The following is a 26187-nucleotide window of genomic DNA, read 5'->3' as shown; positions in this document are numbered from 1 at the left end:
GGCACAGTTGAGCGTCAGTTTGTGGTGTTGTGCTGTCTGTGGTTGTAGAATACCCTTTTCTTCTCGCTGGTGCTCATCCTGCGGGATAGGACAAAAAAAACCTTTTACACCAACAACGACCCAAATTCCAAAAATTCCAACGTCAAAACTTCTTCCATCTCCGCTTCTCTCCTGCACTCACTCGATCTCTGTCTTGCTACTCGAATCGACCGACTTTTTGTCTCCTCTACGACACTTCAGCTCATTCGTCTCATTATTCCATCTGTTTCCCTGCTGTCTTTCCAGTCACACGACCAAGCTTCTCGAGTCCCTATCCAACCACCATGTCCGCCGTTACAGCTCCCAGCAACCCTTCACAGACTCAGAATACTAAGAAGAGACGCGGCAAGGCGGAGGCTTCTGCTACTGTAGCTGCTCCCGTCTCTGTTGCTGCATCAAATACTGACGCGCCTAGTGTTGCGGCTGCTGCTGATGGTTCTGCCAACGGACACCATGAACCAAGCTTCCTCAGGGAGCTCCAGAAGTACGTCCGTATTAAACCCGGTGTGATGAGACTGATGCTGACTTTTTTTTTTTCTTTGCTAGAACCCTTCGAAACACTAACAAGAAATTGGTAAGCGCTGTTCCTTTGCAGTTTCTACCAGCAACCAGACTGACGAGACATCTCAGAACGCAACCGCCAAAGTCGATGCAATCATTGCTGAAAACCCCGGGAAATCCCTCGAGGAGCTTGTAGCTCTGAAGAAAATCAATGCAGACCAGAAAGCCCAGGCCCTCAAGAAACCTGCTCTCCAGGAAACTATTGCCCACATCGAAGAGCAGATCGCTCAATACAAACAACTCGAAGCATACTATGAAGAACAGCGTGCCAAAGAAATAGCAAAGATCGAAGCCCAGCACAAAGATGAGATCGAATCGTTGAAGAAGAATCTTGAGACCGAGTCCAAAGAGAGTTCTGAGAAACGCTTTAAGGACCGATTGCTTGTCCTCAGCCGTTTCTTGCGCGCAGCTGCTGCCATGAGGGGAGTTGCTGATGAACACTCTATCCAGGCTCGTGGGTTTGAGGGAGCATTGTACCAGGTTTATGGTGGAACAGAACAGGCGGTCGATGCCATGGTCAAGCTGATTGATGGCACCGATGACAAGGTTCCCAGCGTTGAGTCTGAGATCCTTGACATCACCTGTAAGTTCAGAACTCCCTTCACCGATATTAAGCTCTCTCATCCCAGTCCACTGACAAGTTTGCTCTTGTAGACGCACAAATTAAGCGCACTTCTCTTGAAGACTACGCTCAATCCACCGGTGAAGCTGTCTTAACTGAAGAAGAAGCCGCCCCTGCTGCCGATGCCAATGCAGTCCAAACTGACCCAACAATCGCCAATGCCGGCCTTACTGAAGCTGAAGAGCCTACTGTCTCACAAGCTGCAGCCGCAGATAGCTTTCAACCTAAACCCCAGTCAACTGCTGAAGAAGCAGCCCCCCTAAAACCTACCGAGGAGAATGTTGCAGCCAACGAAATCGCGCAGACCGTTTCAGTAGAATGGGATCCAAATCCCTATAAGCCCAGTGCTTCCACAGAGGAATGGCTTAGTGTGCAAGTTCCCCAACCTGGTACTGCTGCCGAGGCCTCTGTTGCTGCTGAAGCTGCTGTTCGTCAACCGCTCACCTCTGAAACTTGGGTAGAAGAGCCACCGACCAACAAACAGGTCGACGGCTTTGAACGGGTTAACCATCCTCGTGGGCGTGGACGAGGTTATCGCGGTCGTGGCCAAGGCCAGCGTGGTGGCGGAGAGCACCGCGGCCGTGGCGGCTATCACCACCGTGTTGGGAGCGAGTACCGTGGCCGTGGACGTGGCCGTGGCGGCGAATATCGAGGAAACGGAAACGGCCACCGTGGTGGAAGACCCGCTCCCGCTGCTGCTACTGCAGGCGACGCTTAAAGGCTAGTATTGGGCCCGTCATGCTGAATTTACAGCCCTTAACATCCTTATCTTCACGCTGCTTTCTGCTTAAGCTTGGTCATTCGTTGCATCGCGGGCTTAGTTTCGTTCCTCACCCCTTTCACCCTCTATTCCCCGCCCCTACCCTTTCCCTCTCCCATTCAACTCTTTAGTTTCCATACGTTGCTACACGTTGCTATGTCATGACGGACGGCACTTGCAAAAAATCGAACCTCACCTACCAACCACAAAAGCCGTAACGACCTAATTATTTCGAAATACTAGCGTGCATATGGGCTTCTTTTTGTTGCCCTCATTTTTTTCGTCTTCCTTTTCATCTTCATCCTCTTCTTTCCATCCATTGATTGGTTGGTCGTTTCTTCTTTATTCCCTACTCTCAATTCAAACGTCACTATCTACTTTTTGTATTTTATGCTTGCCGGTTTCCTAAGCTCGAGGAGGTATGGAAGGGAAATGGAGATTGGGATGGAATAAGGATAGGGGTATGGACATGGGGTGTTTGTTTCTTCTTTGGTTCTTTGTCCTTTGACGGAAGCTATGTATATGGCAGTCATCTTCTACAGCCAGCAAAGCAAAAGCAGTGATTTGAAGGTACCTATGCTTCTTTTATCTAGTAATTATTTGCTTTGCAGATAATAGATATACGCCAGCATTGCTACTTCTGATCGTAGGAGCTACGCATCTGAAGAAGATTGCCTGTATGAAGCCATGTTTAACCGGCCATCTCCTCAATGTGTTATTTCCTGTGAAGAACAAGGGCATCTTCTATAGGCAGTGTACCCGTATAAAACATTACGATACTCTATTTCAACGATCTCACCGTCTTGCAAGCTACTAGGGTTCTCAGTAACCCCATGGGCCAGGTAAGACATTCATATCTTTCTATATTATTAGGTGGTCGCCTCTCCTCCTTAATTAAATTTTAGGATGTAATATCCCTGGCATTATTGTAGCCTAGTCATCTATCACACTTATAACAATGTATGCCTTAGATTCTCCTTTTAGTCCATGCTCAATAGCCCGATCACCAGTTGGCCATGCAGCTTCCAGTTATTATTATCCACGGAGTAAGCAGCTGACATAATCGATTTTCCTCGATGATAATTTTTCCACCCTTCCAACACACCAACAAGTAGCATCTCTCTTGACTGTAGTTATATTTACCTATCACATGTTTTGTAAGAAGTCGGAGGCATGTAATGTCATACTTCCCCAGTTCATTATATTTCTACAGGAGGATCGAGACTATCGGGGTTTAAGAGACATGTCTCAATTGGTACTAAGGTAGACTAACATCATAGTTATTAGATAACTCAACATACTAAATCTACGCATATGTTGTATAATTTCCTAGTTAAATGCCATCGTCAACATTAATATGCACAAGGCTGATACAAATAAAGTATTAAGGTTTGCGTAGTTCAAGAGCCTCTCATTAACAAAGTTAATTAAAGCCCCAGCTATTTTTAGAAACAGAAAGGCACGGACCACACCCAAGCTCAACCCAAAGCCAAAGTTCTCCTCCATATCTGAGCACGAGGAGATCAGAATAATAATGGCAACAGCCTTATTGAAGATTAAAAAAGTTTACGGTGCTTAACTGACAGAAAAACGTTATTCAAAAATGGCAGAGAATACGTCCAATATTCAACGACGACGAAAAATCCTCAAGACACTCTTCATCTCCCTCTTACTTGACCTCGTAAGTACACGCTTACAAGCCTTGCTCATCAGGAGCTAATATCACTAACTGAACTACTCCTTTACTAGATATCATTTACCTTTATTCTTCCACTATTTCCATCGCTTATAAGATTTTATCTTGAAAAAGATCCCTCTCCAAGCTCACTCCTGAATCGTATTCTCCAATACCTGAACGCATACAAGAATGCATTCTCAAAACCGATAGATTCGAAATACGATGTTGTACTTCTCGGCGGTGCTTTAGGATCCCTATTCTCGCTCCTACAGGCCGTTGCGGCACCCGTAATTGGCTCTATATCTGACAAACATGGCCGCCGTGCTGCACTTCTTTGGTCGATGGCGGGGAACATCGCTAGTGTTGCCTTATGGGTCGCTGCCACGGATTTCCGCACTTTCTTGGGGAGTAGGATAATAGGTGGGCTAAGTGAAGGAAACGTTCAGATTGCGAATTCTATCGCGGCGGACATCAGCGACCCTAGCCAACGTGGCTCAACCATGGCGTTGGTGGGAGCTTGCTTCAGTGTCGCGTTTACAATCGGCCCTGCTATCGGTGCAGCACTGAGCAACATTACCACATTTGCAGCGAATCCGTTTGCAACAGCTGCTGCATGCTCCTTATTTTTGATTGTCACGGAAACAATCTACATCTACTTCTGCCTGCCGGAAACACATCCGAAATTGGCATCTAAAGCTTACAAACCAGCTGCACCGGATAACATCAGCGGGAAGGAACATGACTTTAAGCCAGGGCCAAACAGACCATCACTAGAAAAACCTAGGGGATATACCAACAGCCCTTTTCTATTAAACATTACACACTTTTTATTCCTTCTGCCCTTTTCTGGCCTAGAGTTTTCTCTTCCCTTTATTACTGCCAACCTTTACGAAACTTCTCTTGCTGCAAATGCTGGCACAGCAAGCCCTTCCGCTCTTAACGGGCGTCTATCATCAGTGATGGGATTATTGGCCTCAATTCTGCAGGGTGGGGTGACACGTCGGCTTCCACCCCTTCTTACCGTCCGAATAGGCGTAGTAGCTTGCGCCATGTCCTTCGCCTTACTCGCTCACATTACAACGATAACCGGCTTGTACGCTGCTGGTTGTCTACTCGCTGTCACTAGTGCAACTGTGGTCACTGGATTGAATAGCCTGGGTAGTTTGGAAGCTCGTGAGGCTGAACGCGGCGCTTCCTTGGGTCGTCTACGAAGCTGGGGTCAAGCTGGCAGAGCTACTGGGCCAGTCCTTTTCTGTTCCCTGTTTTGGTGGGGAGGTAGAGAGGTAGCATATAAAACCGGTGCTCTGGCTATGGTTGGCGTCTGCGCAATTGCATTTGGGTTACTGAAATCACCCATGCTTGCTAAAACAAAGTAAACGGATTTGGATAGAAAATATTTTGTGGGGTAATTTAAATTCAAATGCATGGACGGGCATGGTTTATGGTATTGAGATATGTATATTATCAAGATGCCCTGTAGAGCGGCACAGTTAGAAGCAGGGTGAGCTGAGATTTTTACTATTTGTCTAATCCTATCCATGTAGATTCAAATTTGGGAATGTGTATTATACAGAAAGAAAAGAGCAAAGATCCCCGACCCCCCGCTATAAAGCCAACAAGAAAATGAAATGTTGTCAATGGCAAAAAGCATTAACATAGGTATCATAAATCATAGAACAGCCGGACGGCACATAAAAAGCTGGCTAGGGCAGGCCTCCCGCTGCTGCAGGTCAGACGAAATCTGTAAAAACCATCAACTCTTCGCATAACATAAATGTCAAAAAGGAAGAAAAGAAATGAGTACTCAGCCAGCAGGATGTTTGTAAGAGGGACTTCCGTTTTAACATCAGATTTCAAACGGGCCGAAGCGATAACGTGGCCTAGAAGTTTCCCTAGCCTTTCCTGCTACAAAGGCAGGTTGAGGAGGAACAATCTGTCCGGAGGCGCTTCCTTTTGCCTTTCCCAGGAGCCAGTCTGTTAGAGTGACCACCTTGGCCGTTCTATCCCACCCGTTGCCTTCATCAGCATGTTCAATCGTATGCGTAGCAATGCGGCCTTCTTCGTCGAAAGTGAAAATGAAAAGTCCAGTAAACTGCTCTTCTTTTCCAAGTTTGAATATAGGCATTTCTCCGCCGAGCAACATGCTGAGTCCCCTATTCGTCCCATTTAGAGCGGACGATGAGCTCATAGGGCTTTCCTTGTTTGTGCTTTGTTCCCGATCCGCTCGGTCTGGTGCAATGTAATCATCTACCTCTGAGCCGCGGCCGACTTTAGAAGCTGGGCGGTCTGCACCCTCGGTCACCCAGCGAACAACGAGTTTTTCACCACCAGGACTATCATTCCGATCGCTTCCATTAGCAACACCTGTTGGGACTACCCGCTCGCTTACTATTCGTAGGTTAACGTTCCCGATGATAGGAACACTGCCCCATGCCACAGGAGCAGTCCATAAAGCAGCTCGATAGGGCACTCGTCCTTTAACGGTAGGAAGATGTGGATGTGTAGATGGGAATAAATGGAGAGATATACTCGGCGAAAGGATCTCTTGCGGTAGTGCATTCACGAGGATTGTAGGCAGCTGTTTCGAGAGGATACGAAGAGCTTTCATCATGTCATTAGCATCGAAAATCCTTTCAAGTTATTTATTTATTTTCAGAAACATACTCTTTCCCAGTTTAACTATTCTTTCATCTGGCGGTTTATGATCTCCATCCCCATGTGGCTCGCCATATTGCGCGACTAGATTCGAGTGCGAGAAGTGTGTAGAGGAAACAGCTGTGATCCACGGCCCATCGGGCTGTATGGGAGACAGCTGCGCTAACGAGCGATTGTGCGAAAGTGGCTCATGGTTCCAGCGAGAGGATCTTTGTGCTATTTGGGCTAGAGAGCCTGTCTGTGATGAGACTCGGGTGATATATCTGTTGAGCTGGCCCGGGTTTGGCTTGAGAGACGGTGGGAAAGCGATTTGATGCGTGAGGTGCTTAGCCATTATCGGCAGGGGGCTGCATGCATTCCATGTAAGTAGTTATTCTAGAGACGCAGCAAGACTAGATAGATATGTTAGAGAAACAAGATATAATCTGCTGCAGAAAGAAGAAGCTGTTAAGAAGCATGAGAATTTGTGAATGTGGTCAAGCAGTGACAGGCAAGAAGTTGGAGCTACCTGATAAGTAAGGGAGGCCTGTGATTGGCTCGGAGCACAATGATGATGGTGGCCACCAAGATACTCTCTTCTACACCTGCTATTTGATAGTCTACAAGCTAATAAAGCCTCTGATCGTCCTCGATATGCAATGCATAAGTGAATATTACAATGTATCTACCTATTTATAGATCATAAGTACAAGGCCAGCTTCGTTATATATCGTTGTTATCCCCAGTGATGCCATCATCATCCTCACCCATCAGTCTTCGTTCTGCTATGGCCCTGATCTTGTCATCGAGTATAGATCTCTGATAGCGTTGTGCAATCTTGCTAGCAGCATCTAGCATCTTCCCAGAGCGGTCTCGGAGCATGGTAACAAGTTCAAGAGCTTTCATACCCCTTTCCTCACCCTCGCGGCACTCGACAGCAAGCAACTGCAGGAGAATCTTGTCAATATCAAGCGCTCTCCTCCTCAACTCAGCATCTCCAGCTGCCCCGATCTCGGATGCCGTGATGCAGTCCTCCAGAAGAGTATAGTCTAAATTCGCTCTGACAAGAGACTCTTGTAATTTCCTGTTATTGTTCCTCGCGGCTTCTTCAGCGTCTTCCATTTCCATGTCTCCATCTTTGTTGCTCTTTTCCTTGGATGAAGTGCAGGATATCGGTATTTGGAAGTCGAACTCGGTGAGCAATGGTCGTGGGAAGTAGGGATACTTATCCCCACCCTTTAGGATTATGCAGTGGAAAACATCCTGTGCAACAGCAACTGGCCAATAGGTTTCTTCCTTGCGGCCACTGGCAACACGTTCAAGCACTTTGGTGTCAAGGAGCGGGACCCAGCGGGCCTGTCCTGGTTTCCGCCAATGCTGCAACACAAGGAGAACCCCCGAGCTGTCATATATGCAGGGGTCCTGGATCATACACTTGAGTCAATATGGAGCTGGTTTACAGGGTTTCCTGGAGGGATACATACGCCCTTGTCTGAAAAAAATACGCTTTGCAGTCGCGTCCCTCCTGCTAGTGCAACAGCGTCCTCGTTTTGGCAAATCTCGTCACGTCGGACGTTCTCGATGGAGTACTTCAATTGCGCGACTCCATCACTACCTGCAGGGCCATTCCCGATGGTGATGATATAGTCTCGCCATGCTGCACAGGTCACTGTTTGACTCTTTTGTCGGAACACCCGATATGGAGTGCCAAAAAGTGTATAAATCCGAACGTAGTCCGTCGAAGTAGTCACCGTAATGTAAGAATTACTTAATGCAATGGCTTAATACAGTTAGAAACACCAGGGCAGATAATGAGTGGCATGGAAGGAACGTACAAGTAATCTTCTCTCCCGGTGGAAGCTCTGTCCGCCAGTCTGCTCTTGTTGTCCACGTTTCATGTGGCCGGTAAAATACGGCTGCTGGATAGCTGGAGGTGGGTTGACATGAAAATAAAGTGCCCTTCTCGTCTAGGATAGATGGTTAGACCAATAGGCAAAAATATCTAGACTGGAGGTAAAATGAGTCCACGTACTCAAACAGGCCTTGTCATAGAGATATGGGTCTGTGAAATGAAAGTCGCGATAACGTTCCCGGTCATAGAATTCCACAGTGACAGTATTGTGCGTGTCTTGATCAACAGTCCATACAAACCCAACAAGATTCAACGCTACGGTTTCGTTAACAAGGACTCTGCCGAAGTAAACAATTACAAGCTTACCTAGATATCTTCTGTTGCCTCTCCATGGGGTGCTGCCGGGCTGAAAGGGTTCATGAGATATAGTCTTCCAAGGGGCCGTTGGTCTCCGTTTTGTTTCATGACCAAATAACTCATCCATATGTGTGTTAGTCCTTTTTCCAAGGCCATTGACGTTTTCGGTGTAGCCTGCACCGTCGTCATCCTCAACAAAATCATCATCATCTGCTGGCCCTAGTATGTCATCAAGAGAGTCCGGGCTTCCTCCTCTCGGCCTGTTTCCAGAAAGATTACTGGTATCATGTCGTTGGGGTCTATGAGAGATTGTAATCTCCTCATGGGAACCAATTGAGAGTAACGGTGCCACTTCCAAGGTCTTTGCTAGAAGTGAGTGAAATTCCGACGGGACAAAATCATCGTAAATAAACAGCTCTCCATCCGAAGTAGTAAATGCAACAATATTCTGGGTGGGATGCCAGCGGAAATTAATAGCATTTGGCATATCGTATGTCTTTATGACTTTTTGGGTCCTGGTTTCCCAGAGGAGAATTTTGCGGTCAGTTCCAGCACTTGCAAGCATTGCCCCGTTAGGAGACCAGGCGAGACAGGTGACATCTCCATTATGACCACCAGAAAATTTCCGTTGCTTAGTCCAATCCCTACACGATATTACTGTGATATCTCTTGTGGCTTCTACTGCGGCAAATGCAGTTCCATCTGGGTGCCAAACTGCGCTTGATGTGGCCTCGTTGTCTGTTTCAAGTTGTCGAATCACCCCATCAAGTCTATGCAGCAGGGTAGGTTCCGTTTCCGTGAATGAGTAAATATAGATAATTCCATCAGCGCACGACACTGTGACAAATCGTCCGCTGGGATCAAATGTCACATGCTTGACTCCTTTTGTTTGGTCTCGCAAATATTTGACCTCTGTAATATCGTTAATATTCACGATCTTGACAGTGAGCTCACTATCCAGATTATAAAGTCAGTTAGATCCAACTTGTAATGATGCAACTAATATTCACCGGCTATTTCGACTTACTCGCTAGCAACAGCAACCCATTCCTCGTCCTTGGAGACCTCCAGGTCTCGAACTGGTAGTGCACAACGAGCCAATGGCTTATCCATTGTGGCTTCTTGCAGTTTGTAAAGCCATACTGTGCCATCCTCAGATCCCAGTATCATGGATTCATTCTAGCACTTCATTAGAAAAGTTCGATTTTTGTAGCAGTGGGCCACTTCGGTTCCTCCTTGGGGGTTCAGTATGGTGGGAGATTCGGACGTACAGTTGCTGCGATTGCCAGATGGCTCTCCATCCCTTCATCGATCGTCTTCGGTTCGCCATGCTCGCCAGTTGAGAACACTCGAATTCCAGAGTTAGACCCGGCAGTAATTAATTGCTTGCCATTGGGAGTATAAGTTAGCACTGTGGTGCCGGGGGTGTCTAGCATTCACATCTATTAGTATTTATAATAAAAGACGAGATTCTGTAAGAAAAACATACGAGCCGGTCTACCCCTCAAGATACTGCTATCTGGGGCCATGTTGAGGTATTAGCCGAATGCAATATAATTGGTATATTGCGGGAAGTAGCCACAGGCTATGGAGATCGAGATCTGATTCAAATCTGTGATGCGCTCTTTGGCAGGTTCAATATCGAAATGGAAGCGCGTCGCGGCCGTGATTATTAGTCATCATGGGCTTTAAAGTTAAGGTATGGAGATAAGATAAGATAGCCGGAGTTAGCGCTAAAGAAAATTATGAGTTTTAATATTACGCATATCTGGGCTTTAGATAATAATGTACAAGACCAAAGCGCTAGGATTTCATCTTTAGCATAACCTGTATGTCTTTTGGTTCGTCGATCAAGCTTCCGCTCCTCCGGTTAGGAACTTGCCAGTCCTCTCCCTCGGCAGGCTTGATATCCCATGTTACTAATATGGCAGCCAAGGTTCCAATAACTTTTCTCTGCTCTAACTTCCAACAAACGGAAGCTGGGTCATCCCAACCTTCTGAGCAATCTCGCTCATCCTCGTTCACAACATCTTGTGGGTCTTTCTTGTCTTCCAAGTCATCGGCCTCAGTAGACTTGATAAGGTGTCGCCGTGGATCAAAGCTGTCGGGAGAGTTGTTGTAAAGAGGGTTTCGATTTCGCAAAGAGTGAGGTATCACAACATAATCACCCTCAGATAGATGATAAGTCTGGACATCTCGAGAATTGAGAGACGCGTCCTCATCTGACTCGGTGAGGTTGATATTGGAGGTAACCTTTCGGTAAGTATAAGGGGTTGAGTAGAGCCGACTGGTCTCCCTTTGTGTAGCCATCAGCAATGGGCAGGACCCAATGAGATTATCTATATCCAATGACACCTGTGGTGGTTCTGGTAGACCAAATGTGGCTGAATTTGAGCGTTTAAGCTTTGCATAAGGGCCAATTTCACCCAACACTTCGGCATGTAACTTAGGGTCAGCTAGTATGTGAACAAGATTCCAGAATATTAAGGCGTTCGCCCGCACAGTAACTGCCCATAATAAAGATAAATCTTCAGCGGCCGCATATTCGACTGAGTATCCGTTCTTGATTCGTTCCCGCATTCGAGCCTGAACTGCGGCAGAAACATCATCCAGATCTCGCCAAACAGCCTCGGGCTCTTGTCCATTTTCTATCTGACTAAATATGGCATTTTGAACCGTCAGGCATATTAGCAGGCGACGGCGAGCGAGATATGCATTGACAAGACCGGGAAATGGAATCCACCTCTGAATTCCAAGCAGCATAGCATTGAATTTGCTATTGAAGGTGGAGATGTCGGGCAAAACATTGGGATAGACATCAAGGAGAGTCTTCCCCATTAAAATATTGACTGAGAGGTTTCCCACGAAGCCACTAATCAAAGAGTACAGTTTGGTTATGCATACTCTTTCTCCGCTTGCTTCATTTTGGAGAGCAACGCCACTTATTCGTTCCCATGGATATTGATCTACAACACTCGAGGTGAATGAGACCAAGGATGGAGTGGTTCGTTCAATTTCCTTGACCAGCACGGATGAGATATCGGTGATGTAGGGTTCTTCTACCAAAAGCCTTATCCACTTCGATGATTCACCATGGTAAGTGCCTTCTCGGCCAGGTTTGCGCGCACGACTGTTTGAGCCAAAATTGTTATCCAGTAGGTAGTTGATGCATGGTTCTGCTGAAGTGGATTGGCGTTGCTTAAACAAGCTTCTAACCATCGAGGGAGTTGTAAGAACAACGTGCCTCCTCCCCCAACAATAAAAGCTGAATGCAGCTCCGCGCTCTGGCAGCCTAGATAACAAAGTTAATACCTCCGTCGAAAAGGGGCTCGAACGAAGGTCGAACATAAACTGACCGGGCATTGAATAGCAATCTCCTTCGAAAGAAACCTAACGAGAGCCAATGGCCAACGTAAGGCAGCCAGTAGGGAACCTTTCTTGGGGATATTGATCCATCTGGGTATTTTGTTCTAATGCCAGGTAGACTAGTGACTTGTGTCAGGAGTCGGGTGACGAGACATATCAGAACAAACACTACAACCACCGCCCACCCGCTCAAGTGGGCAAAAAGTTGCCACAAGGCATCTACAGCGAGCTGAGGGATCGACGGGGTGTCGTTATCCATTTATTCTTCTTCTTCCTCTCCTCCACCGAGTTTGACCGGAGCCTAGTCCAACAAACTGCCCAAGGAAGCCGTTGAAGTCTTCGGTCTGGATAAGCATATCACATGACGTTGATCTTGCTGATGTAATCTCTCCACGTGCCTGGGGAAACCCTAATCAATCCCGCGGAGTGCTTTTTTTAGCTTCAACTAACTGTTTTAGGAAGGAAGAGAGATAGAAAAAAAAAGAGGGCCAAATATAACGCAAGCGACGCCTCGACAAGAAGCGCCCCCTGAACCTGCACCTCTTGATATCCGCCGACATGCCGACCATCAGCCACCAGGGGCACCAAAGAAAAAGAAAAGAAAGGAGAGAAGCGTTGTCGGAGATTCGCAGGTGATATCCAACAGTTTGCATGCAGCAGTCCTGCTGCAAAATGGGCACACGCTAGCGAATCATGGTGCTGACACTCCACCGCGATGTCTCACCCCTCGTGATTAGAGCCTCATTTTCGCTTACTTGCCAACGTTCAGACATGGAAGACGGGCGAAATGAACTATTGGAGGGTCTGGGGGCCGTCGGCTATGCCCGTGGTTGGCCATTGCAAACTGTTCCTGGGGCCAGTTGAGTCAGGGAATGGAGTCGCCGTCGGAGGATGCGCCCGCAAAAGCCATTTTAGCTGCACTTGGCCGCACTTAGACAGGCTGTCATACAGTCTGCGAGGGGACAAAGTGGCTGTTTTACCCATATTTTGATGGGGCACGGAGTACAGAGTAAAATAGCAGAAAATTTATGCTCAAGGGCCCTTGCAGGATGGGCTTCCTGCTGGTCAAAGAATCAGAGTTAAGGCGCGTACCCACCGCTGAGAAGGGGGTACTTTATCAGCGCCGCATCCCTCAGCTTTTTTCTGAGCTCTACTCGTTCATATACCATTATCTCCCACGAACGGTGGCTCCTTTATTTTCTGGACCTTCTTGGGTAGAAGTGCCGTCGCGATGCCGGCCTCTCGTTTTTTGGGTCTTTGTGCCCTCCTCCAAGCGTTCAGGGCCACTCAGGCTTTCGCCCCTGATTGGACTATCACGAAATATTTCGAAGATTCTGTAACGACTTTGCCTGGGAATACAGGCCGCTACGGAACTTATCCGGCTACTGAATATACCAGTACAGTAACTGTTGTGCCAACTGTCACTTCTCCTATTGCCACCGCCACAATTATCGCAACCACCTACCCAGAAGCTATCACCTACATACTCATAGGTCTTGAACCAGGCCAGGGAACGTCGTCGAGTTATGACTACTCCGAAAGCACCAACACCTACTACGTCCCTCTCACGTATACCTACCCAAGATACTGCTCTGTGACCTCTGGCGAAAGCACCATCACGACATCAGCGCGAATTTCCATCCCAACCGAGATCCAGAGTCATCTCACCCCAACCGTGACATCTGTAACGACCTCTGTTGTGGATTATCTGGAATCAGTGTCTTATTATACCTCTGCAGCCTCATTTATAGATCCAACAGAGCTTCCATCTGGGGTTTACAGTAGTATAGAAGCAAGCCATACCCCGAGTGAAATTCAGTACTGCCCATATGGATCTCACTCAAGTTCTGGCGGCTACGGTTCACAATCTAGCTCCAGTTCCAGCTCCAGCGATAACTATGATGGTTATTGTGGCCGGTATTATGGGTGCTATCACTCTTATTGGTCTCCATATCTTGCACTATCCCTTATTATCACCTTTTCTTGGTTCGGCCTTTTTTTCATTGTTGGCCTGATCGAGAGTGCTGTTAGATTCAGAAAGCTTATGCGAGGCCGCGGGGCAAGTAGAGGCCTACCCAAGTCCTTTGCTTGTTTGTGCCCAATATTATCGTGTTTGTTCATTATATGCATGCACCGAGGCTATAGACCGAAACCGAGGGAAGAACAAGAGGAGTTGGAAAGAAATTGGAAATCTATGTCCTTCGCCGCTAAATTCACCCTCTGGTTGAAATATGGATTCAGCAGAAGCTACCCTCCAATGCTTGGAGCAGCACCTCCCCTCGCCACCGATCCGCTGCCAGCCAGCCAGCCTCAGATGGCACAGCAACCTGTGGTCCCTGGAGTCATGCCGCCACTACCTCAACAAACTGGCCCGCAACCTCTGCCTCACCAGACAGATCAACAGACTGAACGACAAGCGGATAACCAACAGCAAGAACAGCAGCCTGTCCTTCGGTCAGCAGAGCAGAACCCAGAATCCTCACAGAGAGAATACCAACCATTACCGGCAGTAGGCCAAAGTGGCAGCACAGGGTTGTTTGAACATCCAACTCATGCAGTTTCGCCAGTTAATGAACAAGGCTCTCCGCTACCGCTCCAATCTGATCTCACTCAGCCATATACTTCGCATAACCAGCATATACATGAAGAACAGCCACAAAATGCTATCACTCAACCTACCGACCTTCATTCTGGCGCACCTAAAAATGCTTAATCGAGTCTACTTCCAACCATACATCCAAACTAATGCCATATCTATCATGATGTTCTCATTCAACCTTGATATGACCATTTCATGCATCTATACGTGTTTAATATGATATTTCAAATTAAAAAAAAAAAAAAAAAAAATGGCATTCTACATTATTATAGTCTTTTTTTTAGGGGTGGTCTTGGTCAAATTATTGGTTTACTATTTCATGTACGATGAATAACCCACCATACTTCTATCTCCCAAGATCTCAATTGTATTCATTGGGCTTTACTATTCAGAAACACTGCAAATATTCACCCTTCTATTCCCTGTAATAGCACATTCAAAACTAGATAAAATATTATGTGCAATTGGTAAAACTCAGTCTCTTGGCTTAAAACTCGGTTTTCAGAACAAGCTTTAACTGTGCGCTCTCGATCTCATATTGATCAATTTTTGCCTGGTTTAGAGCCAAGTTAGCTAGCAACCATTTAATCCTTCTCCTCGCTTCGCTAGGCTCTTTTGGGAAAGATCCTAGAACTTTTAGCTCTTCCTCAATCTTATGAATTGCCTGGTTCTGTATTGTGATCATTTGGCCGAGGATTCTTAGATCGAGCCTGCTACTAAGAACCTTATCTTCAACTAACTGGCGGAAGGCAGCCGCTAGCACTGGTTTCCCAGGCTTGATAATTGAAGGACGTCCGTTCTTTGAAATGACAGAGATCAGTTCTGCTTTCTCAAGCGCACGAAGGGTAGCTTCGCCATCCTTTTTGAACAGGTCCGACAAAATTATATCGCTGTATCGAATGCTAGTTTCCCCATTTGCATCTGAGTCGCTCTGGTTTCCTGCTTGGGTCTTGGCTGTTCCTAAGTTTTTGATTAAGTACCATGCTTGTTCCGGGGTCCAGCCACGGGAACTTGGGTCAACTTCTGTGATAAATATCTTAAGTATTTCTGCGGCAGACTGATGTACTATCTGTTGAACGGCATCTGCAGAGCACTTAGCATTATAATTCCCTGGTAATGGGGGGGTAGCTTACTATTTGGGGTCAGGCCTCTAGCAATCATGCGAGCGAAAAATTCAAGGTCTGTTAAACGGCCTCCGAGCCGTTTGATACATTCGGTGAGTTCCTGGTTGAATTTTTCATCGGAATAGTCCAAGCCTTTAGAATCCTCATTACCGGACACATGGCTTAACACGAACCGTTTAGCCACTTCAGGTTTGCAATCAGTGAATGACACCTGATGGAAAACCTGATTCGGTAAGGCCTGACTTAATGTCTTAGAATAGGAAAGGTCTGACGTGAGGAAGACAACGTGTGCAATATTGGTATATATCAATGCAGCTGCCCATTCTGCAAGTTTGTCGTATACCATCTGGTTGTCTTTGCTTTTATGTAGGAAGTTATCAACGATAACAACTGGTCGACGAGCAGGGTTTGCCTCTAACCATTCATCATCACTCAAGTGTCCATCTTTATCCCCCTTTTTCCTTCCGTCCAATGCAACTTTTTTCAGTGCCTTAGCAGTGTTTTGCAATATGTTACCGAGCTGTGTATCCAGAGTCTCGGACAATCCGGCCTTTGTACCAATGGCGCTTTGAGTTGCAACGTCAATCACACTGCTAATGCTATTCATCCAGGAGAATACTGGTCTGTACCCAACCTCAGCAGCGGCAGCGGCTATCATGGTACTGTCTCCTGGAGCTTCTTGGATAGGTTTGCAGTCGATGACCAGTTTATTCTTGTAATTTTTAAGCGCCTCATCCAAAACAAATTCTTTCTTTCCTAAGCCTCGGGGCCCATGTACAACAATAAAGGTATCGTTTCCTTCCACAAGCCAATTCTGAATTTGCTGGGCGTCTTCTTTCCTCTCTTCCCAGATTTCGTTAAGGCCTTTCGACTCATATTGGCCCCGGTGAAGAGAAAATAGAGAGTTTGCTTTAGTTGCCTGCCTCTGAAGCCACATTCACAGCCTATTATCCTGGAACTGCAGTGGAGGAGATATTTTCAGTCTAATGAAGAACGTCCTTATGGGATCAAAAATGGCAACAGTGATCCCAGCTAAGATGGCGACAAGGATGGGAAGCACAATTCGCGGATGGCTAAATAACCAGTCTCTTATCCAATGTGCCTTGATCTTCCGCTCGTAGTTAAACTGCAGGATAGTTCCAGCCTTGCCTCCAATATCGCCTGAAGGAACCTTGAACCCGTGAAGGCAGTTTTTCGCCATCACGGCGCTTACTGGATTAGAAAAGTCAAGCAAAGCATATCTTGGTACCACTTTTGAGTCTGCGGGCTGGGGAATAATATCGGTCAATTTGCCGTATGTCCTGGCAAGCGAGTAGAGGTTTTCCTGGGTAAGTTCTGCAGCCGGAGCATCCGGCGATACAGGTAGGAATTCAACCTTGACTCTTGAGCTTGGAAACCGGTATGACAGGTCCTCCACCCAAGGACGCCCACGTACAAGGGCAGCGCTAGCAGGGCTGAAGAGGCTAAACCACGGCTTTACAGGATTCTCATATAAATGCTGGGTAATGGCCTTGATAATGTCTGAACCTGATGTTTCAGGACCGTGAGATAGTTTGACAAAGGCACCGCCTTCTGTGAGGCGTGGAATGACCTGAGTGATATTTGGATGGAGTTCATCAGGAATAACTTGTTCGACAACAGTAGGGGAGCCTGTGAGCTCAGCACCTCTAACTCCAAGTTTTTCCAGCCGTTGCAAGACCATAGCATTCAAGTTTACATATGGAATGCGCGATAACCAGCCCAAATGGACAGGAAGAACACCTATAGTATAGTATTAGCTGGTACCGCTATACTCTCGAGTGATAGCGGAGATGTCACACTTACTACTTATGAAAATAAGAGCTTCATTCTGCGACTTTTCTATATATCCAGCTCTATGCGGCTCTGCAGCCGAGGCCTGGCATATGCTTCGATGGTTCTGACATCGTCTTCTAGCTATGCTCAAGACCTGCCCCCTCCAGGGTATCTGCCCAGGAGGTAGACCACGTATTACTGGGATCATCCTGTGAGCGAGTGGGAGCACTATCAGAGCTCTGCAGGCCCAGTACAAATGTGACTTAAGCGCCAAAAGCAGGATCGGCCATTTCTCGAACTACCTGGTGGTCTTTCATGCGTATCAGTATCATGACGGTTGTTGGTCCAAGTTGGCAGACGTTCTGGGTTGATGCTGCGTGGGAATAAGGTTTGTCACGTGCCTAAGCCTATTCGAACTTCTTCCACTTTATTTTTTGCTGATTGATAGTCGGGTTTGTGGAAGCAGATGAGCAGTTTGGCTTTTTATATTTAATAACGAGCGGACGCAGGTACGAACGCAGAAGACAACAATGGGTTGGCTGTGGAATAGTAGTAGCCCGGCTACTGCTGAGCAGGCACAGAAAACGGAATCTTCACCTCCAGCAAATGATTCGCATTCTTTACCATCCAATCCTGCCACGGAACAGTCCACGCCTCAGGTGAAGCCGCTTGGCCGTGACGAGATCGCAGAGGCCGAGTTCAACGAGTTGTTGAAGTCACTAGATAACTCTACATCATCCGCCGAACAGCATGCGCCATCCACGTCTAAATCTAGGACCTCTAAGCCGCTGCCCTCACAATCAATTCACTTCGAATCTCCGTCTACCCAATTTCAGTCCGATTCACTCTACCCTAAAACCATGTCTTGCCGTACCGCTTTCGATTACGCATACTTCTGTCAGTCGTTTGGAGGCCAATGGGTGAACGTCTATCGATATGGTGAACTACGGTCGTGCAGCGAGCATTGGTCTGACTTTTGGTTCTGTATGCGCTCAAAGTCGCTTCCTGATGAGGAAAGGGAAAAGGCTATCTCTGATAGATACAGGCGGAAAGCTATCAAGTATAAGACTGGCCCTAGTAGTGAAGATATCTGGGAACTAAGAAAGGAGCCAGTTGTGGGGGCATTCCAAGGCGATTATCTCGCTTTTGAGAGGGAGATGGAGCGACTAAAACAGCGGGAAAATGATGCAAAGGCTAATGGGGCCAATACTATGGAAGCATGAGAATATGTTGCATCACGGCGTTGGATCATACTGTATACCATACTACGGGGATTGACTTGACAAACGGTTTGGCTTGCCTTTAGAAGTTAGATTTTATATGTATTATTAGAGTGTTGAATACCCCTTTTCTTTCTCTGCTCTGTGGCGTTATGGACTAAAAGGATTTTAGGACAAGTTTTGGATGCATATAGGCATGAGACTGGCTGGATGGCCTTTTAATTAATAATGGAATTGAAGTCATTGATTCTTGTCATGCTGCCTTTCGTGAGCTGAGAGAGATGTCATTGGGAAGAAGCAAGGTGGGACGGGCTAACTAGTTAACTAGTTTTAATAACTGTGTTCGAAAAATCCTTCTCTAATAAAAAGTTTTCTCACTCGAGAATGAATAACACAATGATCATACACATATTAGAAGAAGAACGAATGCTTAATGCAACCTGAAACTAGGAGAATGAATAAAATACATATGGATCAGGCGTTGTCGACATTTCCGATGCAGTTTTCCCCGTGCTGACAAACTCGGTTTCCTCCAGACAAGTTGACGAAATAACTAATAATCGCAAAAGAAAGACAAAATGGCTACCAAATAACTACACGATGACTGCTATTCAGAGGCTTGCGGGGCTTGCGGTTTATGCAGCGGCTATTCGGATCTCCTTGGGGACAGCCTCGATTGCTGGACGGCGAACAATTCCGCCAGCGGCTGGAAGATAGGATGTACTTCCCATAAGATATGAATCGATCTCTCGAGCAGCCTGTCGGCCTTCATTGATGCCCCTGGAGTGGACAAAGGTGTTAGTGCAGGTTAGATATTAGCCTTGAACATGGTTTACATACCAGACAATTAGCGACTGTCCACGCCTGCAGTCGCCAGCAGCAAATACGCCGGGGATGTTGGTTGAGTAGTGGCCAGCGGGGGTCTTGATATTCTTTCGTGCATCTCTCTCGACCTCATCGCCCAGGAGTCGATCTTCGGGGCCCAGGAAACCCATTGAAAGGAGGACAAGGTCAGCCGGGAAGAATTGCTCACTGCCCTCGATAGTCTTCATATCCCAGCCACCTGAAGGGCTCTTCGTCCACTCAACTCGGACAATGTTGATACCCTTGACATGACCGTTCTCATCTCCAACGAACTCCTTCGACATGACACAGAATTCTCGCGGGTCTTTGCCCATGTGAGTCTTGACTTCGCTGTGACCATAATCTATACGGTAGATTCGGGGCCACTGTGGCCATGGGTTATCGCGAGCACGGTCCTGAGGAGGCTGAGGAAGGAGCTCGAAGTTTGTGACAGATTTTGCTCCGTGTCGGACGGACGTTCCGATACAATCGTTGCCAGTATCACCACCACCAATGACAATAACATCTTTGCCTTTTGCTGAGATGTACTCACCATCACTTAGTTCTGAGTCAAGAAGGGATTTAGTGTTACGGTGCAGGAACTCCATGGCAAAATGAATTCCCGCGAGATCACGGTTTGGGATCTTTAGATCTCGCGCGACGGTAGCACCGGTAGCGATGACTACCGCGTTGTTTGACTTCTGTAGAGACTGGAGAGATACCTCCTGGTCTGGACCAACGGCCGTGCCAGTAACGAACTTGATACCTTCTGCAGCCATGAAATCAACGCGTCTTTGCACAACCTTCTTGTCCAGCTTCATATTTGGAATGCCATACATCAGTAAACCGCCAATGCGGTCTGCTCGCTCATATACTGTCACACTGTGTCCGGCACGATTGAGTTGATCAGCCGCAGCCAAGCCAGCTGGGCCTGAGCCGATGATTGCAACAGATTTTCCTGTACGGGTTGGAGGTTGTTTTGGAACCATCCAGCCCATCTCAAAACCTCGGTCAATAATTGCACATTCGATTGATTTGATACCAACTGGATCATCAACAATTCCAAGGACACAGGCGCCTTCACATGGAGCAGGGCAAACACGCCCGGTGAACTCGGGGAAATTATTTGTCATGAGCAACCGGTTGAGTGCATCTTGCCATTGGTTCTGGAACACAAGCTCATTCCACTTTGGAATGACATTGGAAATAGGGCAACCGGTGTCGGATTGACAGAATGGGACGCCACAGTCCATACATCTAGCGGATTGATATTTCAGCTCATCCTCTGTAAGTCTGGGTGACAGTTCCTGCCAGTCTCGAGTACGTGTTTTCGAGCTTCTGTACTTTTCATGACGCCGAGCATACTTCATGAAGCCTTTGGTCTTGTCTAAGATCAAAGCCGTACGCTTTTTCTCTGTTTTAGCATCGCCGATACTATCTTCAATATCCAGAACGTCGGCACTAGGTTGATGATCCCCTTGGTGTTTGTGTTCTGCCTTCTCGTGAGGTTTCACCACGGCGTTTTGACTAGAACTCGGATGCGCAGTCTCCAGCTTCTTAGCAGCCTCGATTTTAGCCGCTTCCTCCTCAAGCACTCGTTTATAGTCAGTTGGCAGCACCTTCACAATGTGCGATAAGGCCTTGTTGAAATCAATCAAGATTCTTGCGGCAATTTCAGAGCCAGTGTAATGATGATGGTCCTCAATGAGACCACGCAGGAATGCGATTTCAGCCGGATTATCAACACCAGAAAGCTCAACCATCTCCATGTTGACCTTTTGCTCGAAATCCCCAGCTGTATCCAGGACATATGCAATACCACCGGACATACCAGCAGCAAAATTTCTTCCCGTGGATCCAAGGATCAATACACGACCACCTGTCATGTACTCGCAACCATGGTCACCCACTCCTTCAACAACAGCAGTGGCACCAGAGTTACGGACAGCAAACCTCTCAGCAGCAACGCCACGGAAGTAGCAGCTTCCACTGGTGGCACCGTACAAGCAGACATTCCCGATGATGATATTTTCCTCTGCTTTGAAAACAGCACCACGAGGAGGATAGATGATTAGGCGACCTCCAGATAAGCCCTTGCCCACATAGTCATTTGAGTCGCCTTCAAGCTCGAGGGTAACACCTGGGGCAAGGTAAGCTCCAAATGACTGTCCGGCGGATCCTCTGATATTGGCATGGATTGTGTCCTGTGGTAGTCCAGGCTCACCGTATCGTTTACTGATCTGATATGAGAGCGTGGCACCCATAGCACGATCGGTGTTGACAATGTCACATTCCACTCTACACGGAAGTCCCTTTTCTAAGGCTAATTCCGCTTCTGCAATAAGTTTATTGTCGAGACGAGTGTGGAGGCGATGATCCTGCTTCCTCACATTGTACGTGGCAACTCCAGGTCTGAGGGAGTGGGCAGGAGTAAGGATGAGGGAGAGGTCAATGTTGTGCATGCGAGGAGATGCTAGGTCATCTCTTATCTTGAGAAGTTCAGCTCTTCCGACCATCTCGTTGACACTGCGGAAACCAAGCTTGGCCATAATAGCACGGAGCTCATTGGCGACATAATAGAAAAAGTTGATGACATGCTCGGGAGTGCCTTGGAACTTCTCTCGGAGAACTGGGTCTTGGGTAGCTATTCCAACGGGACAAGTGTTCAGGTGGCACTTCCTCATCATAACACATCCCATTGCAATCAGTGGAGCAGTTGCAAATCCCCATTCCTCGGCTCCTAGTAAACATGCAATAGCAATATCTCTGCCAGTTCTAAGCTGCCCATCGGTCTGGACTATGACACGTCCACGTAAGTCGTTAAGAACCAAGGTTTGGTGAGTTTCAGCCAACCCAAGCTCCCATGGTAGACCGGCATATTTGATACCAGTCCATCGGGAAGCACCTGTACCTCCATCATGGCCGGCAATGAGGATATGGTCCGCCTTGGCCTTTGCAACACCAGATGCAACAATACCCACACCAACCTCTGAGACGAGCTTGACAGAAACACGAGCACGAGGATTGGAGCACTTGAGATCATATATGAGTTGTTTTAGGTCCTCAATGGAGTATATGTCATGATGGGGTGGAGGAGATATCAGACCAACTCCAGGTGTGGAGTGCCGGGTATGCGCAATGGGCCCTGTTACTTTATGGCCAGGCAATTCACCTCCTTCACCAGGTTTGGCTCCTTGAGCCATCTTGATCTGCAATTCATCTGCATCAGCTAGGTAGCTTGAAGTGACTCCAAATCGCCCAGAGGCAATCTGTTTGATAGCCGATCTCATTGTGTCCCCATTTTCTCCGACTTTGCTGCGACTGGCATCCTCACCACCTTCGCCAGTATTGGATTTACCACCTAGCCTATTCATAGCAATAGCAAGGGTAGAGTGGGATTCGAAGGATATTGAGCCATAAGACATGGCGCCAGTAACAAAACGGCGGACGATATCAGTCCATGGCTCGACTTGATCAATCGGAACGGGAGTTCGTTGCTCAAAGTCAAATTCCAGCATCCCGCGCAGCGTGCAGTTCTTAATCTGCTCAAATTCTGCCTTAGCATATGCTTCGCAAGATTTGTCATTCTTATTGCGGACGGCATCTTGCATGTTGGCAATGCTGACTGGATCGTTGATGTGTGGCTCTCCTCCATCTCGCCAGTGATATTCTCCTGACTCGGTAAGGCCGGGTATTTCAGTGATTTGTCGCGAAGGATATCCCTTTTCGTGGAAAGCAAAGGCGTCCTGAGCGATGGCCTCGAATGTCATTCCCCGAATTCTGCTTGCTGTTCCGACGAAGCATCTGTCAATGACGCTGTCATCAATACCAAGGGCTTCGAAAATCTGAGCTCCTTTATAACTCTGCAAGGTGGAGATACCCATCTTGCTCATGACCTTCAAAATACCACCATCAACTGAATGTTTGTAGTTATTGACAATTTGGTCATCTGTGAGTTTCTTCCGGATGAGGCCTTCGCGGTTCATCTTGAGCATGCACTCAATAGCAAGGTATGGGCATACACCATCGGCACCATAGCCAACGAGAACGCACATGTGATGGACTTCACGAGCTTCGCCAGTCTCAACTATGAGGGCCACCAATGAACGCCATTTATTGCGAACAAGGTGGTGGTGGACTAAACCGGTAGCCAGGAGAGCAGATACTGGAACCCGGTCAGCAGCGGTCGCTCTATCAGACAGAATTAATACCCGATCACCGTTCTCGATGCCTGCACTAGCTGCTTCACATATGTTCTCGAGGGCATCAAGATAACCCTGGACCCCCTTTGACTTGTCAAAGGTGATATCAATGATCTTCACGGGCCAGTCCTTGTGCAGGAAGGTGATATTTTTGATGGTATCGAATTCAGTGAGAGAGAGGATAGGGGATGGAAGATGAAGACGATGGCACTGTGTCTCGTTGATTTCGAGCAGGTTTCCCTGAGGGCCGACGTAGCACTCCAGGGACATAACGATGGCCTCACGGATAGGGTCAATAGGTGGATTGGTGACTTGAGCAAACAGTTGACGGAAGTACTCATACATGAGCCGTGGTTGCTGTGCAATGCAGGCAAGAGGAGCATCGTTGCCCATCGAACCAAGAGCTTCCTTGGAATCGGCAGCCATTGGGCCCAAGAGCAAACTCACTTGCTCGAAAGTATACCCAAACGCCTTTAGACGCGGGTCTTGCTGGACAGTTAACTCATCTAGCTTTGGTGTGACTTTGATAACCTTGTCATCGATGTATTTCTGGTGAATCTTCGGCAGGCTAAGAAGCTGTGACTCGATCCATTTGGCGAAGGGTTGGCGGTTGGCAACAGTTTGCTTTAGCTCTGTATCATCGATGATTCTTCCTGCCACGGTATCGACAAGGAGCATCTTGCCAGGCTGCAGACGACCCTTTTCTATAACACGCTCCTGATCGATGACAAGAGCACCAACTTCAGAGGCGCAGATTATTCTGTCGTCATCTGTGATATAGTACCTGCATGGTCTAAGACCGTTACGATCCAAATTGGCACCACAGTATCGACCGTCAGAGAATGTGAAGAGAGCTGGGCCATCCCAAGGTTCCATCTGGCATGCTGCCCATTCGTAAAAGGCAGCCTTCTCCGCGTCCATAGAAGGATTATCCTGCCAGGCTTCAGGAACCATCAGCATGACTGCTTCAGGAAGAGACAGGACGCCGTTGATTGTCAACAGCTCTAGTACGTTATCAAAAGCTGCGGAGTCGGAGCCACCCTCCTCCACAATGGGATAGAGCAAGTCGAGCTCCTCTCCAAAGATCTCTGATTTGAGTACCCCTTCTCTCGCTCTCATCCAGTTTTTATTCCCACGGAGGGTGTTTATTTCACCATTGTGGGCTGCCCATCGGAGAGGCTGTGCACGGTCCCATGAAGGGAAAGTATTTGTTGAGAAACGAGAATGAACCAGGGCAAAGTGGCCTTCATAGTCCACTGAAACGAGGTCGTGATAGTACTCATAAACTTGAACTGGAGCCAATTGGCCCTTATAAACGATATTCTTATTACTCAGGGAGCAAAGATAAAACCAGCTGGCAAGGCCAAGGACATGAGTTGCCCGTTTTCTCAGCACATACAGCTGCCTCTCAAAGAGCCTCTCATCAAAGCGTTCAGAGTGGGTTTCAAGAGGAACATTGCCATCCCCATATGCAGAGTGGAGGACAACGATAGGCTGATAAATGAATGGCTCACGGGACAGGGCAGCTGGCCCTAGGATCGTTGAATCGTGGGGCACTTCTCTCCACCCCAGCACTCGCAGGTTCAATTCCCTGGCGAGGTCCTCAAAGGTGGACTGTGAGTCCCTAAGGGCGACAGGATCAGGCTTAAAAAAGAGATTTCCCACAGCATATTGTCCCAATGGTGGTAGAACAACATCAATATCCCTCGCAAAGTGCTTTGTGAAGAATTTGTGCGGGATACTCGTCATGACACCGGCACCATCGCCGTCTCGAGCGTCGGAGCCGACTGCTCCTCGATGGGTCATGTTGCATAGTAAACCTCGTGCTATGGAGGATTCCAGTCAGTGTTACAGCCCAAACAAACCTGTGATATTGACTACAAGGCAGAACATACCATCACTGACTATCTTATGGCTTGCCTTTCCCTTGATGTGGCTATAAAACGCGGTTCAGTGAGCCATTGTTCTTCCGCGTTCAGGCCTGGCAAACTTACGCAGTGAAGCCTACACCACAGGCATCTTTCTCCAGCTCTGGGTCATATAGACCCTGCTTCTTGGGCAGTGTCTCCGCCCAGCCATAGCCGCCCTCAGCCTTGTATGGAGAGTATTCGTTGGGAGTATTGTCTTGCGCTGCTGTGTCCCTGGTTTTCTCCAAGAGGCCCATTCTTCCTGCCTGCGTGGTCGGCAGAGAGAGAACGCGAACGCCTGACCTTGTGATAATAACAATTTGAACTGACAGTGGCTAGATATGACGTTTTTGATTGATACAACGTTTTTGATCAAATTGAGGATTAAAGAAAGGAAAGATGAGGATAGAAGATGGGTGTGAAGACGGTGTGATGATAGAAGGATGTGAAGTGAAAGAGGGGAAGATGAGAGTGAAAGAAGTTAATGAATAATAACAAGCACACCAGCACAGGGCATCCTCGGAAGTTGGCCATCGTTGTTCTATGGTTGGGCCGGCTGGTTCCATAGCTCGCCTCGAGCGTCAAACCGAGCGTGGGGGAGAAAAGACCTGCAAACCAAACTCTACGGC

General features: G+C 47.5%; 9 protein-coding genes across 9 annotated transcripts; 4 read left to right on the top strand and 5 right to left on the bottom strand.

Annotated features, from left to right (window-relative positions):
• Positions 1-323: 323 nt before the first annotated feature.
• Positions 324-1940, top strand: TRV_01102 (uncharacterized protein; the record flags this gene model as incomplete). Its single annotated transcript, XM_003024707.1, has 3 exons — positions 324-523; positions 645-1183; positions 1216-1940. The coding sequence occupies 3 exons, from the start codon at positions 324-326 to the stop codon at positions 1938-1940; spliced, it is 1464 nt and encodes a 487-aa protein (XP_003024753.1).
• Positions 1941-3585: 1645 nt separating this feature from the next.
• On the top strand, positions 3586-5036 carry TRV_01101 (uncharacterized protein; the record flags this gene model as incomplete). Its single annotated transcript, XM_003024706.1, has 2 exons — positions 3586-3663; positions 3732-5036. 2 exons carry the CDS (start codon positions 3586-3588, stop codon positions 5034-5036), a joined length of 1383 nt encoding a protein of 460 aa, XP_003024752.1.
• Positions 5037-5506: 470 nt separating this feature from the next.
• TRV_01100 (uncharacterized protein) lies at positions 5507-6271 on the bottom strand (the record flags this gene model as incomplete). The annotated part of the gene is made up of 1 exon (XM_003024705.1): positions 5507-6271. The coding sequence occupies one exon, from the start codon at positions 6269-6271 to the stop codon at positions 5507-5509; it is 765 nt and encodes a 254-aa protein (XP_003024751.1).
• A 746-nt stretch (positions 6272-7017) lies between these two features.
• TRV_01099 (uncharacterized protein) lies at positions 7018-9939 on the bottom strand (the record flags this gene model as incomplete). Its single annotated transcript, XM_003024704.1, has 6 exons — positions 7018-7716; positions 7779-7963; positions 8130-8261; positions 8327-9456; positions 9531-9682; positions 9775-9939. 6 exons carry the CDS (start codon positions 9937-9939, stop codon positions 7018-7020), a joined length of 2463 nt encoding a protein of 820 aa, XP_003024750.1.
• Positions 9940-10306: 367 nt separating this feature from the next.
• TRV_01098 (cytochrome P450, putative) lies at positions 10307-11722 on the bottom strand (the record flags this gene model as incomplete). Its single annotated transcript, XM_003024703.1, has 1 exon — positions 10307-11722. The coding sequence occupies one exon, from the start codon at positions 11720-11722 to the stop codon at positions 10307-10309; it is 1416 nt and encodes a 471-aa protein (XP_003024749.1).
• A 1378-nt stretch (positions 11723-13100) lies between these two features.
• On the top strand, positions 13101-14582 carry TRV_01097 (uncharacterized protein; the record flags this gene model as incomplete). Its single annotated transcript, XM_003024702.1, has 1 exon — positions 13101-14582. The coding sequence occupies one exon, from the start codon at positions 13101-13103 to the stop codon at positions 14580-14582; it is 1482 nt and encodes a 493-aa protein (XP_003024748.1).
• Positions 14583-14955: 373 nt separating this feature from the next.
• Positions 14956-17294, bottom strand: TRV_01096 (uncharacterized protein; the record flags this gene model as incomplete). The annotated part of the gene is made up of 4 exons (XM_003024701.1): positions 14956-15551; positions 15602-16517; positions 16653-16967; positions 17028-17294. The coding sequence occupies 4 exons, from the start codon at positions 17292-17294 to the stop codon at positions 14956-14958; spliced, it is 2094 nt and encodes a 697-aa protein (XP_003024747.1).
• Positions 17295-17916: 622 nt separating this feature from the next.
• TRV_01095 (uncharacterized protein) lies at positions 17917-18609 on the top strand (the record flags this gene model as incomplete). The annotated part of the gene is made up of 1 exon (XM_003024700.1): positions 17917-18609. One exon carries the CDS (start codon positions 17917-17919, stop codon positions 18607-18609), a length of 693 nt encoding a protein of 230 aa, XP_003024746.1.
• A 632-nt stretch (positions 18610-19241) lies between these two features.
• TRV_01094 (uncharacterized protein) lies at positions 19242-25815 on the bottom strand (the record flags this gene model as incomplete). The annotated part of the gene is made up of 4 exons (XM_003024699.1): positions 19242-19386; positions 19447-25477; positions 25547-25587; positions 25646-25815. The coding sequence occupies 4 exons, from the start codon at positions 25813-25815 to the stop codon at positions 19242-19244; spliced, it is 6387 nt and encodes a 2128-aa protein (XP_003024745.1).
• Between the last annotated feature and the right edge of the window lie 372 nt (positions 25816-26187).

Source organism: Trichophyton verrucosum (assembly GCF_000151505.1).
Source record: "Trichophyton verrucosum HKI 0517 chromosome Unknown contig00097_1.f1.exp, whole genome shotgun sequence".
In the NCBI taxonomy this organism is placed as follows: domain Eukaryota; kingdom Fungi; phylum Ascomycota; class Eurotiomycetes; order Onygenales; family Arthrodermataceae; genus Trichophyton; species Trichophyton verrucosum.
This window is presented reverse-complemented; position numbering and strand designations above follow the sequence as displayed.